At 46.6% G+C, this 15,181-nt stretch overlaps 1 protein-coding gene across 1 annotated transcript in view; it reads left to right on the top strand.

Moving 5' to 3' along the window:
• The first annotated feature begins 7,658 nt into the window (after positions 1 to 7,658).
• DLEC1 (DLEC1 cilia and flagella associated protein) overlaps positions 7,659 to 15,181 on the top strand; it is a 65,615-nt gene continuing 58,092 nt past the window's right edge. Inside the window, exons 1-2 of the mRNA XM_044252690.1 lie at positions 7,659 to 8,057; positions 8,951 to 9,101. Of these exons, the coding sequence (XP_044108625.1) occupies positions 7,659 to 8,057; positions 8,951 to 9,101 (550 nt within the window). The remainder of the gene's footprint in view (positions 8,058 to 8,950; positions 9,102 to 15,181) is intronic.

The raw sequence follows: 15,181 nt of genomic DNA, 5'->3' as shown, positions 1-15,181 counted from the left end.
AGGGGATTCTTACTCTGCCCTCACTGTCTCCCTCTTTCTCTCTCTCTCTCTCCATCCTAGGGTAGGGTATATGACAAAAGGCCTGCCCTCTGGAGGCCTCTGACTTTCCTGGGGGCCTTCAAGCCTCTCTACTCAGCATGTTGGGTCTCCTCACGCCCTGCCCCTTTTCTGAGGCCGAGACGCGATGAAATTCTGACACCAGCAGTTGCCTTGGCTTCATCTCAAGCATCATTCCTATTGATCCACGTCACCTCCCAGCTCCGAGCCCCAGCCTCCAAACTAGGGCATTATTTGGCACCGTGGCCTCTCCCTCTGCCCCGGATGTCTGTGGGGTGGGGGCTGCTGCCAGGCCATTCCTCTAATAGCCCGAACCCTACCCCTCAGGTCCTCTTCTGGCACAGGGCCCAAGCTGAAGCCTCCTCCCTCCCCTGAGATGGTTAGGCGTGGCTGACTCAGAGCTGGCACAAGCCACCAGGTTCTGCCGGAAAAGAGGGCGGGACAGTGCCCTGCTCAGAGAAGACAGGCTGCCGTCCTGTCCTGCTGCTCCGTCCAGCACTCCTGCACTCTGGGATGGTCCTTGCCTCCTCTGTCCGCCCCTTACCTCCTCTGTCTGCTCCCCCTCTCTTACAGGCTGCTGCAAGGCACTCGCCTGCTTCTGCTGGGAGCCAGCCTCTGCCGGTAATGAGTGACTAGGCACCTTTTCGGGGAGGGGCTGGAGGGCCGAGCAAAAGGCTTTGTACCTCCAACGGCAGAGTTGCTGGCTTCTGCTCCCTCGGCCCTAAACAAGCAGGACCCTCTGTGGGCCCAGCCCTGGTCCTGGCCAGGCGCCTTAATTCCTCTCCCTAAAACCCAGCTCCCGGTATCCTCTGCAAAGTGCCCTGAGATCCTGGTGACTCACAGGCTCAGTCAATGTGGAGAGAAGGGCCGCGCATGCCCAAAGCTGTGTTGTCCTATGGTGGAGTTTCAGACATCCTGTCATCTCAGCTGGCCCTCCTGTCTTCAGTGTGTGTGTGAGGCTGGGTGCAGGCGAAGGGGACTTCTGGGATGACTGGGGACAGGGAAGACCTAGTGAGACCCAGTGTTAGGGTTGTGCCTAGGTCCAGGCTCTTCCCTTGGCCCCTCTGGCACTCCCCCCACCCCCAGAGGCCCGGGAGAGGGAGGATCAAAGCGGGGAATGTCAACTTTCAGGACAGTCAGGCTCCCGGTGTGCTTCAGGGATCACCCAGCCCAACCTTTCCCCCAGAAATGCAAACCCAAGCAAGCCTGAGTAGGTAAGGTGGAGGAGGTTTCTTCTGTCCCTCCTGGTCTTTGGAGCCCCTGTCCCAGGGCACGGGGATGGGGATGAGGGGCTGTTTAAATCTGTGGTGCCCTTTCCTGCTGTGACACTTTGAGAAAATCCTTTCATTTCTGTGATTCCCATAGTCAGGAGCTGTAGCTGCCTTGGGAATCCGCTGAAACCACAGACGCTGGCTACCAAGTACTGCTGGACAGACTTATGCTGGCATCTGATGTCTCCACAGCGGTCCCCTCCCCGATCTCCTCTGCTGTACCTGGTGGTCACAGAGCCCAGCCTCAGGCTCTCCGTCTAAGGGTCTGCCCCTGATGCTTACCAGGGCTGGAAAACCCCATCTGAATCCCCTCCCAGAGGGTCCTGGACCCAAAGCCAGACGCACCAGTAGGGAAAGCGGAGGCAGCCTCTCCCAAGAAAGCAGCTGTGGCAAGTGTGCATGCTCAGATCATGCCAGGATGCCAGTCCTGACGGTGCCGGGATCTGGGATGCTGGGATGGACCGCAGGGTGTCTGGGCCCGCTGGTTATCCCAGGATGATATGGAACTACGTGGGGTTACTTTTCCATAATGACATTTGTGGGATTTTATTGTGTATTTGCTTGTGAATGTAACTGTGACGTTTATTTGAACACAGACTAAGTTCCAGTGCTCACCTCCACCCTATCGAACCCCAGAGGCAGAGTCTAGGGCTTGGTGGGGGAATAGTCAGGAGACTGGCCCTCAGACCCTCCTCTGAGGGAGGAGGCACAGTTAAGTCTGTGAAGCCAAGAAGACACTGCTCTGCTATTTCTTTGTTCAACAAATATTTATTGGGCACCTACTACGTGCTAGGCACTGTTCTGAAGACTTGGGAATCACCAGTGAACAAAATATACCTCCAACCCCTGCCCTTCTGCAGCTTAACATTTTTTTTTAAGATTTTATTTATTTATTTATTTGACAGATCACAAGTAGGCAGAGAGGCAGGCAGAGAGAGAGGGAAGCAGGCTCCCCACGGAGTGGAGAGCCCGACGTGGGCTCGATCCCAGGACCTTGGGATCATGACCTGAGCTGAAGGCAGAGGCATTAGCCCACTGAGCCAGCCACCCAGGCGCCCCTGGAGCTTAACTTCTAATGGGAAGGAAAGAGACACCATAATGAACATGAGAAGTGAATTGTGTGGTAGATTAGAAGGTGTGTAGGATAAAGGCATTCGGCAATCAGAGAGGGTTCAATTTTAGATAGGTTGGATTTCACAGGGAAAGTGACAAAGACTTGTAGTAAAGACTTGAGCAAAGACTTGTAGGAGGCAAGAGAGTGGACCATTCGGAGATACCTGGTGAAGAGGATGCCAGGCAGAGGGGACAAGACATGCTGACACCCTGCATCAGGTTCTGTACTGGATGTGGAGTCTGTTTAAGATTCTCTGTCTCCCTCTGCACCTCCCTCCACAACCTCCCCACTTAGAAAAAAAAGAATCACTCTGGCTGCAGGAAGAAGGAGCATCAGGGAGGGGCAAGGGCTGAACCAGGGAGCTCAGTGAGGAGGCTCTTGCAGTAGTAACTCGGGTGAGGCAGATGGTGGCATAGAAGTTCGAGATGCCTTCAGATAACAGAGGCAAGATGTCCAGTATATGATGGATATCCAAATCTGGGGTTTTGGAGGGAGACGAGAGCTGGGAATAAAATTTGGGGTACAACGGAAATCATGTTAAAAACGCCCATCATAGGGACGCCTGGGTAGCTCAGTTGGTTGGACGACTGCCTTCGGCTCAGGGCGTGATCCTGGAGTCCCGGGATCGAGTCCCACATCAGGCTCCCAGCTCCATGGGGAGTCTGCTTCGCTCTCTGACCTTCTCCTCGCTCGTGCTCTCTCTCACTGTCTCTCTCTCTCAAATAAATAAATAAAATCTTTAAAAAAAAAAAAAAACGCCCATCATAGGACACCTGGGTGGCACCTGGTTATAATCCTGGAATCCTGGAATCAAGGTCCATGTCTGACTCCCTGCTCAGTGGGGAGTCTGCTTCTCCCTCTTCCTCCCCACCCCCGCCCCACTCCTGCTTGTGCCCTCTCTCTCTCTCTCAAATAAATAAAATCTTAAAAAACAAAAAACGTCCATCATGCTCTCACAGAATGCAGTTGGGAATCTGGCATAATCTTTCTGGAGGGCAATTTGGCACTATCTCAAATATTAATAAATACATACCCTTTGGCTAAGCAATTCTAATTCCATGATATTATTCTATTATCTAATTCTGTGATCTTATCTGTATGTTGTATATAAAAATATTATACAAGGTGAAGTTCATTAGTGGGCTCCTGGTTAAATAACCTTATTTCCATATGGTGGGTTGTCTTGCATCTGTTTTAAAAATAAACACACAGGGGGCCTGGGTGGCTCAGTGGGTTGGGCCTCTGCCTTCGGTTCAGGTCATGATCTCAGGATCCTGGGAAACCAGCCTCGCATCGGGCTCTCTGCTCAGCGGGGATCCTGCCCCCACCCCACGCCTGCTTCTCTGCCTACTTGTGATCTCTGTAAAATAAATAAATAAAATCTTAAAAATAAAAATAAATAAAAACAAACACACAAACAAAAGTTCTGGTCAGCAAAACAGGTCATCAAATGAAGAAGGCAGCTCCAGGGATTCCCTCTATGCTAAGAGATCTGCCTGGAGGAAAAAGCTGGAGAGTGGTTCGAAAGGTGGCTTGAACCCTCTGTCTCATGGTGCAGAGTTTGAACCATGCCTTTGGTCTATTAGTCAGCGGGCAAACAGAAATCAAATGCTGGAGGCAGAATGGGGGATGGATCCAACTGGTCAGGCAGAGGGAGACCAGTGGCAGAGGGAGATCGGTTTGGTGGGGTGCGAAGCACAGAGGAGACGGAAAAGCAAGGCAAAAGAGGAAGAGGCAGCAACCTAAGATGACCAGGACCAAGGAGCAGCTGTTGCCACTGAAGGCACTGGATGGCTGCTGGAGACCTCAGCCTGGACAGACCAGAGGGGTCTGAAGCCAGAAGGTGGGAGAAGTCACAGAAAAAGGGGATCCGTCTCCCAGGCTGGGGCAGATTCCCTGTGATCTTCTCAAGGCTGTCTGGAGGCAGGTTGGAGAGGCCAAAAGTGAGGGTAAGAATCCACTGTCCTGTCTGTCCCTGAGACAGGGAAGGGTGCCAGGGAGCCTCCACAGGAACTGCTCCTAACCAACAAGACCACTCAGTCTGGGCTGGCCCACTCCTGATACTAGAGCACCGGAGGTCCCCCCAGACTATTCCGCTTCCCTTTCCAGCCACAGTTCCTTCCTGCACCACTGGGGGCCTTGCATGTGTGTGGATGACTGGACAGACCAGCCTGCTTGCCCTAGTTCTGTCCACCTCCACCTCCTACCACAGCAGTTCCCTAGCGCACACACTGGTCAGCAATGGGGGAAAGGCTTTAAAACAGAGGCCTGCACAGGACCTGTTAATGGACTCAGGATTTTGGGGCAGATCTTTCTGGGGTCCCAGGTACCAGAAGGGCGGGGGTGGGGCATGACTCTTTGGTCTTCTCACTCTGTAGAGAAGGGTGCAGCTCGGGGAAAGCCAGAGCAGGGTCCTCTCTGAGGAATGGAAAAGTACCAGAAAGGACAGATGAGGGAGCCAAGCCTACCCAAGGGAAGCAGTAGTGGCCCAGGTCAGTGGGCAAACATCCTGGCGCTCATCTCAGGAAGTGGGTTTCATCTGTAGGGCAAGCCGACTCACCCCAAGAGGAAAAAGTGGCTAGTTGTGTCAGCAGTGAGCAGAAGCCGTGGTATGCCAGTGATGCCAGCCCACATGATGTCAAGTGGCTGGCCTGGACAAGCCTGGTCCTTTCTCCCATTTCAGTGGAGGTAATCCCTCCCCTGGTTGCCCACACAGGCTATCTCGGAGTCATTCTGAGCTCCTCTTTTTTTTTTTTTTTAAAGATTTTTAAAATTTATTTGTTTGACAGAGATCACAGGTAGGCAGAGAGAGAGAGAGAGAAAGAGAGAGAGAGAGAGAGAGAGGAGGAAGCAGGTTCCCTACTGAGCAGAGAGCCCGATGTGGGGCTCGATCCCAGGACCTTGGGACCATGACCTGAGCCGAAGGCAAAGACTTTAACCCACTGTGCCACGCAGGCGCCCCCATTCTGAGCTCCTCTTACTTCTGTTATCCATCAGTAGGTCTTGTGACTTCTCTGTCTTACAGGTCTCTGATCAATTCCTCCCCCTAACCCAAGATCCTAATCCATCTATTTCCTAACTTCTGCATGGATGTACTTTCCTAATTCATCCCTAGTTTCCTAATTTGTCACCCAGACACCTCTTGCTTCCCTCCAGTATGTTCTTTCATGGCAACCAGAGTGATTTTAGTAAAACACAGAGCTGACCCTGATATGTCCAGGTGAAGACCCTTGATGGCCCTTCTAATTGTACTCAGAGTAGTTTTTTTTTTATTTTAATACTTTTTTAGATTTTACTTATTCATTTATTTGACAGACAGAGATCACAAGTAGGTAGAGAAGCAGGCAGAGAGAGAGGAAGGGAAGCAGGCTCTCTGCTCAGCGGGGAGCCTGCTTCCCTTCCTCTCTCTCTGCCTACTTGTGATCTCTGTCTGTCAAATAAATAAAATCTTTAAAAAAAAATTCTTTAAAAATAAATAAATAAATAAATCCCCACTGTAGCCTACAGACCTGCTTATGACCTGGCACTCACATCCCAGCTTCATTCCTCCAGCTCAAACTCTGAAGTTCATTTCCTGAACTTCCTTCATTTCTTTCTATATGCACCTGCTCTCGTCCCACTTTGATACAATGGTTTCCCTCTGCCTGGAATGCCCTTTTTTCTCCTCTCCTGACTTATTCCTACTCATTCTTTTCTTTTTTTTTCTTTTTTCTTCCCACGGTTTTAAAAAACGGGTGTATGATTTGTATGCAGCAAAATTCATCCTTCATGGTTCTGTGGGGTTTGACAAATTCATACAGTTGTGCAACCACCACCACAATAAAGAACAATTCTCTCACCCCAGGAAATTTCCTCAGGCTCCTTTGGAGCCAATACTAGCTTCCATGACCAGCTCCTGACAACCACTGATCTGTTTTCTGTTTTGTTTTTGTTGGTCTGGGCGTGGAGCCCTACATGGGCCTTGAACTCATGACCCTGACCTAAGACCAAGAGTCCAAAGCTTACCGGATCCAGACACCCAGGACCCCCCCACCCCAATCTGTTTTCTGTCTTACATTTTCCAGAATGTCCTAAAAATGGAACCATTATGTATCTAGCCTTTTGAGAATGGTTTCTTCTACCAGCATAATGCATTTGATATTCATCTCTGCTGTTGTATCAACATTCCTGTTTCCTCTTAATTGCTGAGAGCATTTGTGGTATAGATGTACCACAATTTTTCTGTTTGCCAGTGGATAGGACATTTGGTTTTTTTCCAGATTTTGGTGATGATTAATAAAGCCATAATAAACATTTGGGCACAGAGTTTTGTGTGCACATAAGTTTTCATTTCCCTTGGGAAAATACCTAGAAGGGGGCCTGCTATATGTGAAACATTCCTAAGAAACTGCCAAACCCTTTTCCAGAGCTGCTGTACCAGTTTGTATTCCCATGGCAATGAGACAACTGGAGTTTCTCCACATCATGACCCGCACTCCTCTGGTACATTTATTTATTTAGTTAACTTTTTAACGTTCTACTAAGTGTGTAGTGTTATCGCACTGTGGTTTTAATTTCCACTTTAATTTCCTTGATGACTTATGATGGACATTAAAAAAAAAAAATCTCTGTCTGGTCTTCACTTTGTCCAAAAAGCCACTGTTCATGCTCCCTCTGATTAAGTTCCTGTGCTTTGTGGTTCCCTGACAACCAACCTTTATTGCCACCTTGGGCTTAACCCACTAAACTATCAAACTACCATTGTTTTCCAGTTCCCTCCCTGTTCACCACCCTGGTTTCCTGGTCTAGCTGTCTATCTGTCTGTCTGTCTCTCTCTCTCATACACACACACACACACACACACACACACGACTGAGGGCAGAAGCAACATCTTACTTCCTTTGCTACCTTCAGCTCCCAGCACAAACCTGAAACAGAATCTTTATACAATAAATGTTAAATGAGTGTATAATTGCTTAACAAATTAGAGAACAGAGGATGGAGAGTGGTGGTTAGGAGCCAGGTTTGCAACCAGCCTGGCTGTGCCAATGAACCATTCTCCACTGGTGCCCCACACTAAGCTCCCTTTAACAAGGTCGATGCAAAAGATGTGAATATTTACCACCACGACCATGACACCCAAGACACCCCCCCCCCACCCTCGCAGAGGGAGGCAAAACGGAAGGCGCGCAGCCGGAAGCGGAAGGCTGCAAGGAGTTAGCGGCGTCTCAGTTGCCATGGAGACGGGAAGAGACGGAGGCCGGCTGTCTGCAGAGTCGGGGTCCTATGCATTCCAGGGCGCCAAGTGGACGCCAACCTCGCCAGCGGCCGGGTTCCGCGGCCTCAGCGAGTCGACCCGGCTGTCCTCCCTAACCCACTCCGAGGCTTCTCACTACGGCGTCGGGGACCAGGCCCGCCCCGTGGGGCCCTTCACGCTCCAGCCGCTCTCTGAGCCGCAGCTGCTGAGTCTGCGCCCCACTTCGCTGCGCACCCAAGACATCTCGCACTTGCTCACCAGCGTTTTCCGCAACTTGTACTCTAACGAGGTGATCGGCGAGGACCTGTGCGCGCGCTTGATCAAGGCCCGCGGCAGCGAGGATGCGCGCCACGAGGAGTTCGTGGACGAGCTGCAGCGGGTAAGGCGGCCCGAGCCCCGCGCCCCCCCTGCCCGTGTTCACCAGTGGCGTCGCGTCCGCGGACAGTGCGGGGGACCCAGGGCACACCCCTAGAAATGCAGGGCCCCGCAGGACTCAGCCGCTGAAAAAGTGCCAGCACCTGCGGGGCGCCAGGCACAGGGGATCGTGTTCGACAGCCTAGTGGAAGGGCACTCTAACCGCACGTTTCCATAAATACCCACATAAGTTATATGTCTATGGCACCCCTCCATCTTCATTTCTCTACATGCAAACACACACGAAATATTGCATATATAAATAAAAGGACTGGGGCCAAACAGTTGTTCCCTGGAGATGATAAGGCCAAAAGTCACTCCTTTTGGGGTGCCTGTCTTTGTATCCCAAACCACAATCGTGCCTAGGCATTCATGCCAGATTTGAGAAAGCCTGCTTTGTCTCTGGAAGGCAGCTGCCTCCTCATCTGTACGAGGAGCAAAGCAGCTGACTTGGATCCTCTCTGCTGCGTCTGACTGCTTGCTACCCACACTGCTGAGGAGTCCTTGAAAGGGAGTCTCAGGTGAGGTAGGCATCTGCGTGGCACGCCCCGTCTACCAGAGTTGGTGTAACTTGTGTTTGCTCCTTCAGAGTTTGGGAGGCAGCTGTGAAGGCAGGAGGGGGAGTTTCAGGCTCGGTTCTGTACCCGACTTTACTATGAAAGTTTTAAGCCATTTTCCTCTGTGCGTCCCAGTTTTCACATCTGTTATGTTGGACCAGATGGCCTTCATAGTTCTGTAACAGCTCTTCTGCGCTCTGCAGGAAGCCCGGATGTTCGGGGAATGGAGGGGGGATGCGGAGGATGAGTAAAGCTCTGCGGTCTCCGCATATTTCTGTGCATATTTTGGTCTACCTTCCAGATTCGGGAGGTCTATAAGCAGCGACTGGATGAAGTTGAAATGTTGGAGAGACATATCATTCAGGCCCGTGCACGAGCTCTTGCAGAGAACGAACGGATCTCGCAAATGACTGAAGTGCAAGTTCTTGATACCTTCGTCAAGATGCCCCCAGGTGTGTAGAATGAACTCCCAAATGCCCTTCACCTGGTTCCCCAGCTGGTACTATATTAGTGTTTGCTCCGTGGTCTGCTCTTTAGTCTTCTGATCGTTTGGAGATCAAATTGTAGGTGTGATGTTTCATTACCACAAAGCACTCGAATATGCATGTCTTCAAAACGGGGACTCTCCTATGTAACCGGCATACAGCCATTCCAGCCTAGAACTCAGCGTTTGTGAAACACTGACCTCCAATTTGCAGATCGCATTCCGATTTTCACCAGCTGTCCCACAGTGGCTCTTTCTCTTCTCTGGTCCAGGACTGTGTCTAGGAATTCATGTTGCATGTGATTGTCAAGACCCATATTTAGAGTCTTTAGTTTGGAAGAATTTTTCGGTCTTCTCTTGTCTTTCATGTTCTTTTTTAAAAATTTCTTTTCTGAGGCACCAGGGTGGCTCAGTCAGTTAAGGGTCTGACTCTTGATTTTGGCTCAGGTCATGATCTCAGAGTTGTGGGATTGAGTCCTGTGTAGGGTTCCGTGCTTGAAATTCTCTCTCCATCTCTTTCTCTTTCTCCCCCTCTGCCCCTCCTCTTGCTCTCTCAACCTCTCAAAATATTTCTTTTTTATTTGAGCACAGTTGATACACAGTGTTTTGTTAGTTTCATGTGCAAAATCCAGTGATTTGACAAGTTTAGACATTATGCCATCTCACCACATGTGTGGGCACCATCTGCCCCAGACCTCACTATCGCAATGTCATTGACTGCGTTCCTTTTTTTTTTTAATTTCATTTTATTTTTTCAGTGTTTACGCACCACAGCCAGTGCTCCATGCAATACGTGCCCTCCTTAATACCCACCACCAGGCTCACCCAACCTCCCATCCCCACCCCTCCAAAACCCCCAGTTTGTTTCTCAGAGTGACCTCATTCCTTATGCTGTGGCTTTTATTCTGGTGACTTTTCATTGCATAATTGTCTGATTGTCTTTTATGTTTTGACGGTTGTATTTCTCTCCCAGGAATTTTTATTGTGCCTAAATATGCATAAGATTTACCGTCTTACCTATTTTTAAGTGGACAGTTCAGTGGTACTAAGCACATGCATAATGTTGTATGAACATCATCATTCTCCATCCCCAGAACTCTTTTCATTTTGCAAAACTAAAACCCTGTACCCATTAAACAATACCTTCCTATTCCCCTTATCCCAGCCCCTGGCAACCACCATTCTGCTTTCTGTCTTTACAATTTATTTTTTTAAGATTTTATTTATTCACTTGAGAGAGAGCACAGGCAAGAGCAGATGGAGAAGCAGAGGTAGAAGCAGACTCCTAATGAGCAGAGAGCCTGATGCGGGGCTTGATCCCAGGCCCCTGAAGATCATGACGTTAGCCAAAGGCAGATGCTTAGCCAACTAAGCCACCCAGGTGCCCCTGCCTTTACAATTTAGACTGCTCTAAGTACCTCATATAAGTAGAGTCATACAGTATTTGTCTTTTGTGACTGGCTTATTTCGCTTAGCTTGGTGTCTTCAAAGTTCACCCGTGTCGTAGCCTGTGTCAGAATTTCCTTCCTTGTAAAGACAGAACAGTATTCTGTTGTATATCTATACACATTTTGCTAATCCGTTCATCCACTAATGGTCACTTGGGTTGCTTCCACATTTTGGCTCTCATGAATAATGCTGCTCTGAACAGGGGTGTACAGATATCTCTTTGAGACCCTGCTTTCGATTCTTCTGGGGGCATACCCCAGGGGAGGATTGCTGTTTCACATGGCAGTTCTATTTCTAATTTTTTTTGAGGACCCACCATACTGTTTCCCAGAGCTACTGAATCGTTTTCACATTCCCACTGAGAGCACACCAAGATTTCCATTTTTTCACATCCTTGCCAACACCTGTTAGTTTCTGTTTTTTTGATAGTAGCTCTTCAAACGAGTGTGAGGTGATATCTTACTGTGAGTTGGTATCTTACTGTACTTTGATTGGCATTTCCCTCCTAATTCGTGACATTGAGCACCTTTTCATGGACTTATGGCCATTTGTATATCTTCTTTGGAGAAATATCCTTTCAAACCCATTTTTAATCATTTTTTAAAAGGTTGTCTGTGCCTTGGTGTCATATCAAGGCATATCAGAAATCATTGTCAAATCCAATGCTGGACAACTTTTGCCCTATATTTTTCTTCTAAGAGTTTTATTGTTTTAGGTCTTACATTTAGGTCTCTGCTGAAATTGTTTAATTGGAGTATAATTAACATACAGTGTTATATTTGCTTCGGGTGTACAATGTAATAATTCAACAATTCTATATAATTACTTAGTGCTCATGATGATAAGTGTGCCCCCCCTTTTCTTTTGAAATTGAGTCTGTTTTATTGGCTCTAAATAAAATTTTGTGCTTAATGAAACAAGCTTCTACAAATTCTGAAGGGATCCTAATGTACAAGATATCCCAAAATAGGGGCGTCTGGGTGGCTCAGTGGGTTAAAGCCTCTGCCTTCGGCTCAGGTCATGATTCCCAGGGTCCTGGCATCGAACCCCACATCGGGTTCTCTGATCCTCAGGGAGCCTGCTTCCCCTCCTTCTCTCTGCCTGCCTCTCTGCCTACTTGTGATCTCTGTCTGTCAAATAAATAAATAAAGTCTTAAAAAAAAAAAGATATTCCAAAATAGCCAAGACCTATATTTTGTGTTTAGTAAAAGCAAATGGTGTTAAGCACCAGTGTGAAGAGAATTCTCCATTACAAAATTGAAAAGCCGCCTACGTATCCTGCCTGTGGACTAGCACCTGCATTGCCATTTGCGTCAGCCAAGATAATTATGCTAAAGCTGGACTCAGCCTCTCCCCACTGACTTCATTTCTTTACACATCCTTGTTCCTTAACCTTGTGGCAGGTAAATTAGGCAGTGATCTCCCCATATCCTCCGAGCCACAAGGAAAGGAAGAGGAGCCGGAAGAGGAGCCGAGGGAAGCTCAGGAAGGAACACTTGCTTCTGCACCAGAGCTTTACTGCTCTGAGCTAAGGAAGCGTCCTCCCTATCTTACAGATGAAACTGAGACTCCACAAGTTTCACTGCCTTGTTCAAGGTCACCCAGCTAGTAAGTAAGAGGTCTTTTAGTCAAAGTGGAATATATATATACTCTTGCAGTGGCTGTCACACCATCCAAATCAGGAAAGATAGGGGTTTGAGTTTTTTGGGAAGGACATACTTAACATGAGAGCACCTTCAGCAGTTCTAACCTTGGGGCAGTGCTGTCCTCCTGGGGGGCAAGTAGAAATGTTTGGAAGTATCTTTGCTATGCCAGTTGCTATGCAACCTAATAGCCAGTGGGTTGTGTTCTTGGCTTTTAGTACTCCATGGGTCAGGGAAGCTAAGAAACACTGCAGTACTTAAGACGGTTCCGCACGGCAAAATATCTATCCCAAGATGCGAATGGCTTCCTGTTGAGTAACACCATAGGTGCCTCACTAAGCTCAGGAGTTAGAAGTGATGAAATTACTTTAACTCCCTTTGGTATGAAGTCAGACTAAGAGGCAGTGATTCACCTACCCTTAATCCCCTTCATTTCACTCACCACCCCCACCCACCTCCCTTTGGGCAACCAGCAGTTTCTTCTCTGTATTTAAGAGTCTGTTTTTTTATTTGTCTTTTCTTCTTTGTTCATTTGTTTTGTTTCTGAATTTCCACATATGAGTGAAATCAAATGTTTATTGTAGCGTTGTTTACAACAGCCAAGATACAGAAGCGCCCAAGTGTCCATCAATAGATGAGTGGATAAAGAAGATGTGGTACATATATACGATGGAATCTTACTCAACCATAAAAAAACATGGATCTTGCCATTTGCAACAACATGGATAGACCTAGAGGGTATAATGCTAAGTGCAATAAGTCAGAAAGACAAAGGTTTTTTACTAACTTTGATGTGTTTTAAATGGTGTTAGAAGGTCCAACTTCCTTCTTTTGCATGAGGAGATCTACTTTCCTCAGCATCATTTGCTGAAAAGACTGTTCTGTCCTCATTGAATGGTCTTGGAATCCTTGTCAAAAATCATTTGACCAGGGGCACCTGGGTGGCTCAATGGGTTAAGCCTCTGCCTTTGGCTCAGGTCATGATCTCAAGAGTCCTGGGATTGAACCCCACATAGGACTCTGTGCTCAGCAGGGAGCCTGCTTCTCCCTCTCTCTCTCTGCCTGCCTCCCTGCCTACTTGTGATCTCTGTCTGTCAAATAAATAAGTAAAATCTTAAGAAAAAAATCCTTAAAAAATCATTTGACCACATATGTAAGGGTTTATTTCTGGGCTTTTTATTCTATTCCATTTGTTTCTATGTCTATCTTTATGCCAGTACCATATTATTTTGATAATAATATCATAGCTTTTCTAAGTTTTTAAATTAGAAATTGTGAATCCTCTAGTTTTGTTCATTTTTTAAAAGATTTTATTTATTTATTTATTTATTTGACAGAGAGAAATCACAAGTAGATGGAGAGGCAGGCAGAGAGAGAGAGAGGGAAGCAGGCTCCCTGCTGAGCAGAGAGCCTGATGTGGGGCTCGATCCCAGGACCCTGAGATCATGACCTGAGCCGAAGGCAGAGCTTAACCCACTGAGCCACTCAGGCACCCCTTGTTCATTCTTTTTCAAGAGTGTTTTGGCTATCAGGGATCCCTTGAGATTCCATATGAACTTTAGAATGGGTTTTTCTATTTCTGCAGGGAACATCATTTTGATAGGGATTGCATTGAACCTGTAGATCACTTTGGATAGTATTGTCATTTTAGTACTAGTTCTTCCAATCCATGAGCATGGAATGTGTTTCCATTTATGTCATCTTTAATATTCTTTGTACTTTTCATTATAAAAGTATTTAACCCTTTAGTTAACTTTTAAGTATTTTATTCTTTTTGATGCTATTTTAAATGGAATCGTTTCCATAATTTCCTTTCCAGATTGTTCATTCTTAATGGGTAGAAATGCAACTGATTTTTACATTTTGACTTTGTGTTCTGCTATTTTGCTGAATTCATTTATCCTGACAGTTTTTATTTTGTTCTGTTTTGTTTTGTTTTTGTGGGACCTTAGTTTTCTAAATTTAAGATCATATCACCTGTAAACACATAAATTTACTTCTTCCTTTCCAATTTGGATTCCTTTTTCTTTCTTGCCAAATTGCTCTAGTTAGAACGTTTAGCATTATGCTGATTAGAAATAGTGAAAGCAGGCGTCCTTGCCTTGTTCCTGATCTTAGAGGAAAAGCTTTCGGTCTATTATCATGGACTAGGATGTTTGCTACTGGTTTTCTATCTGTGGCTTTTATTATGTTGAGGTAGTTTCCTCCGAGTCCTAGCTTTTTTAGTGTTCTGATCATGAAAGGGTATTGAATTTTGTTTAATGTTATTTCCGCATCAGTTGAGATGATCATATGATTTTTTTTTCCTTTATTCCACTAATGTGATGTATTACATTGACCAATTTTCCTATGTTGAGCTACCCTTACTTTCTGGGAATAGATCTCACTTGGTCATGGTATATAATCCATTCAATAAGCTACTGGATTCGATTTGCTGGTATTTTGCTGAGGACTTCTGCATTGAGGTTCAAAAGAGGTTTTGGTCTGTAGTTTTTATGTAGTGTCTTTGTGTCGGGGTAATGCTGAACTTACAGAATGAGTAACTCCATTTTTTTTAACTTAAGAAGATTTGGTATTAGTTCTTTAAATGTTCGGTGGAATTCACCAGTGAAACCACCAAGTCCAGGACATTTTTTGGGGGGAGACTTTTAATTACTGATTCAACCTCCTTACTAGTTATAGGTCAATACAGATTTTGTTTTTTGGGGGATTTTGTCTTTGTAGGTGTCATGTTTCTAGGAATTTGTCCTTTTTATCTAAGTTATCCAATTTGTCGCTATAGAATTGTTCCTAGTACTCTCTTATAATCCTTTTTATTTCTGTGGAATCAGTGGTAATACCCCCCACTTTCATGTCTGATTTTAGTTATTTGGTACTTCTCTCTCTCTTAGTTGATCTAGTTAAAGTTTTGTCAATTTTGTTGATTCTTCTGAAGAACCAACATTTAGGTTCATTG

This window comes from Neovison vison, chromosome 6 (genome assembly GCF_020171115.1).
Source record: "Neovison vison isolate M4711 chromosome 6, ASM_NN_V1, whole genome shotgun sequence".
Taxonomy (NCBI): Eukaryota; Metazoa; Chordata; class Mammalia; order Carnivora; family Mustelidae; genus Neogale; species Neogale vison.
This window is presented reverse-complemented; position numbering and strand designations above follow the sequence as displayed.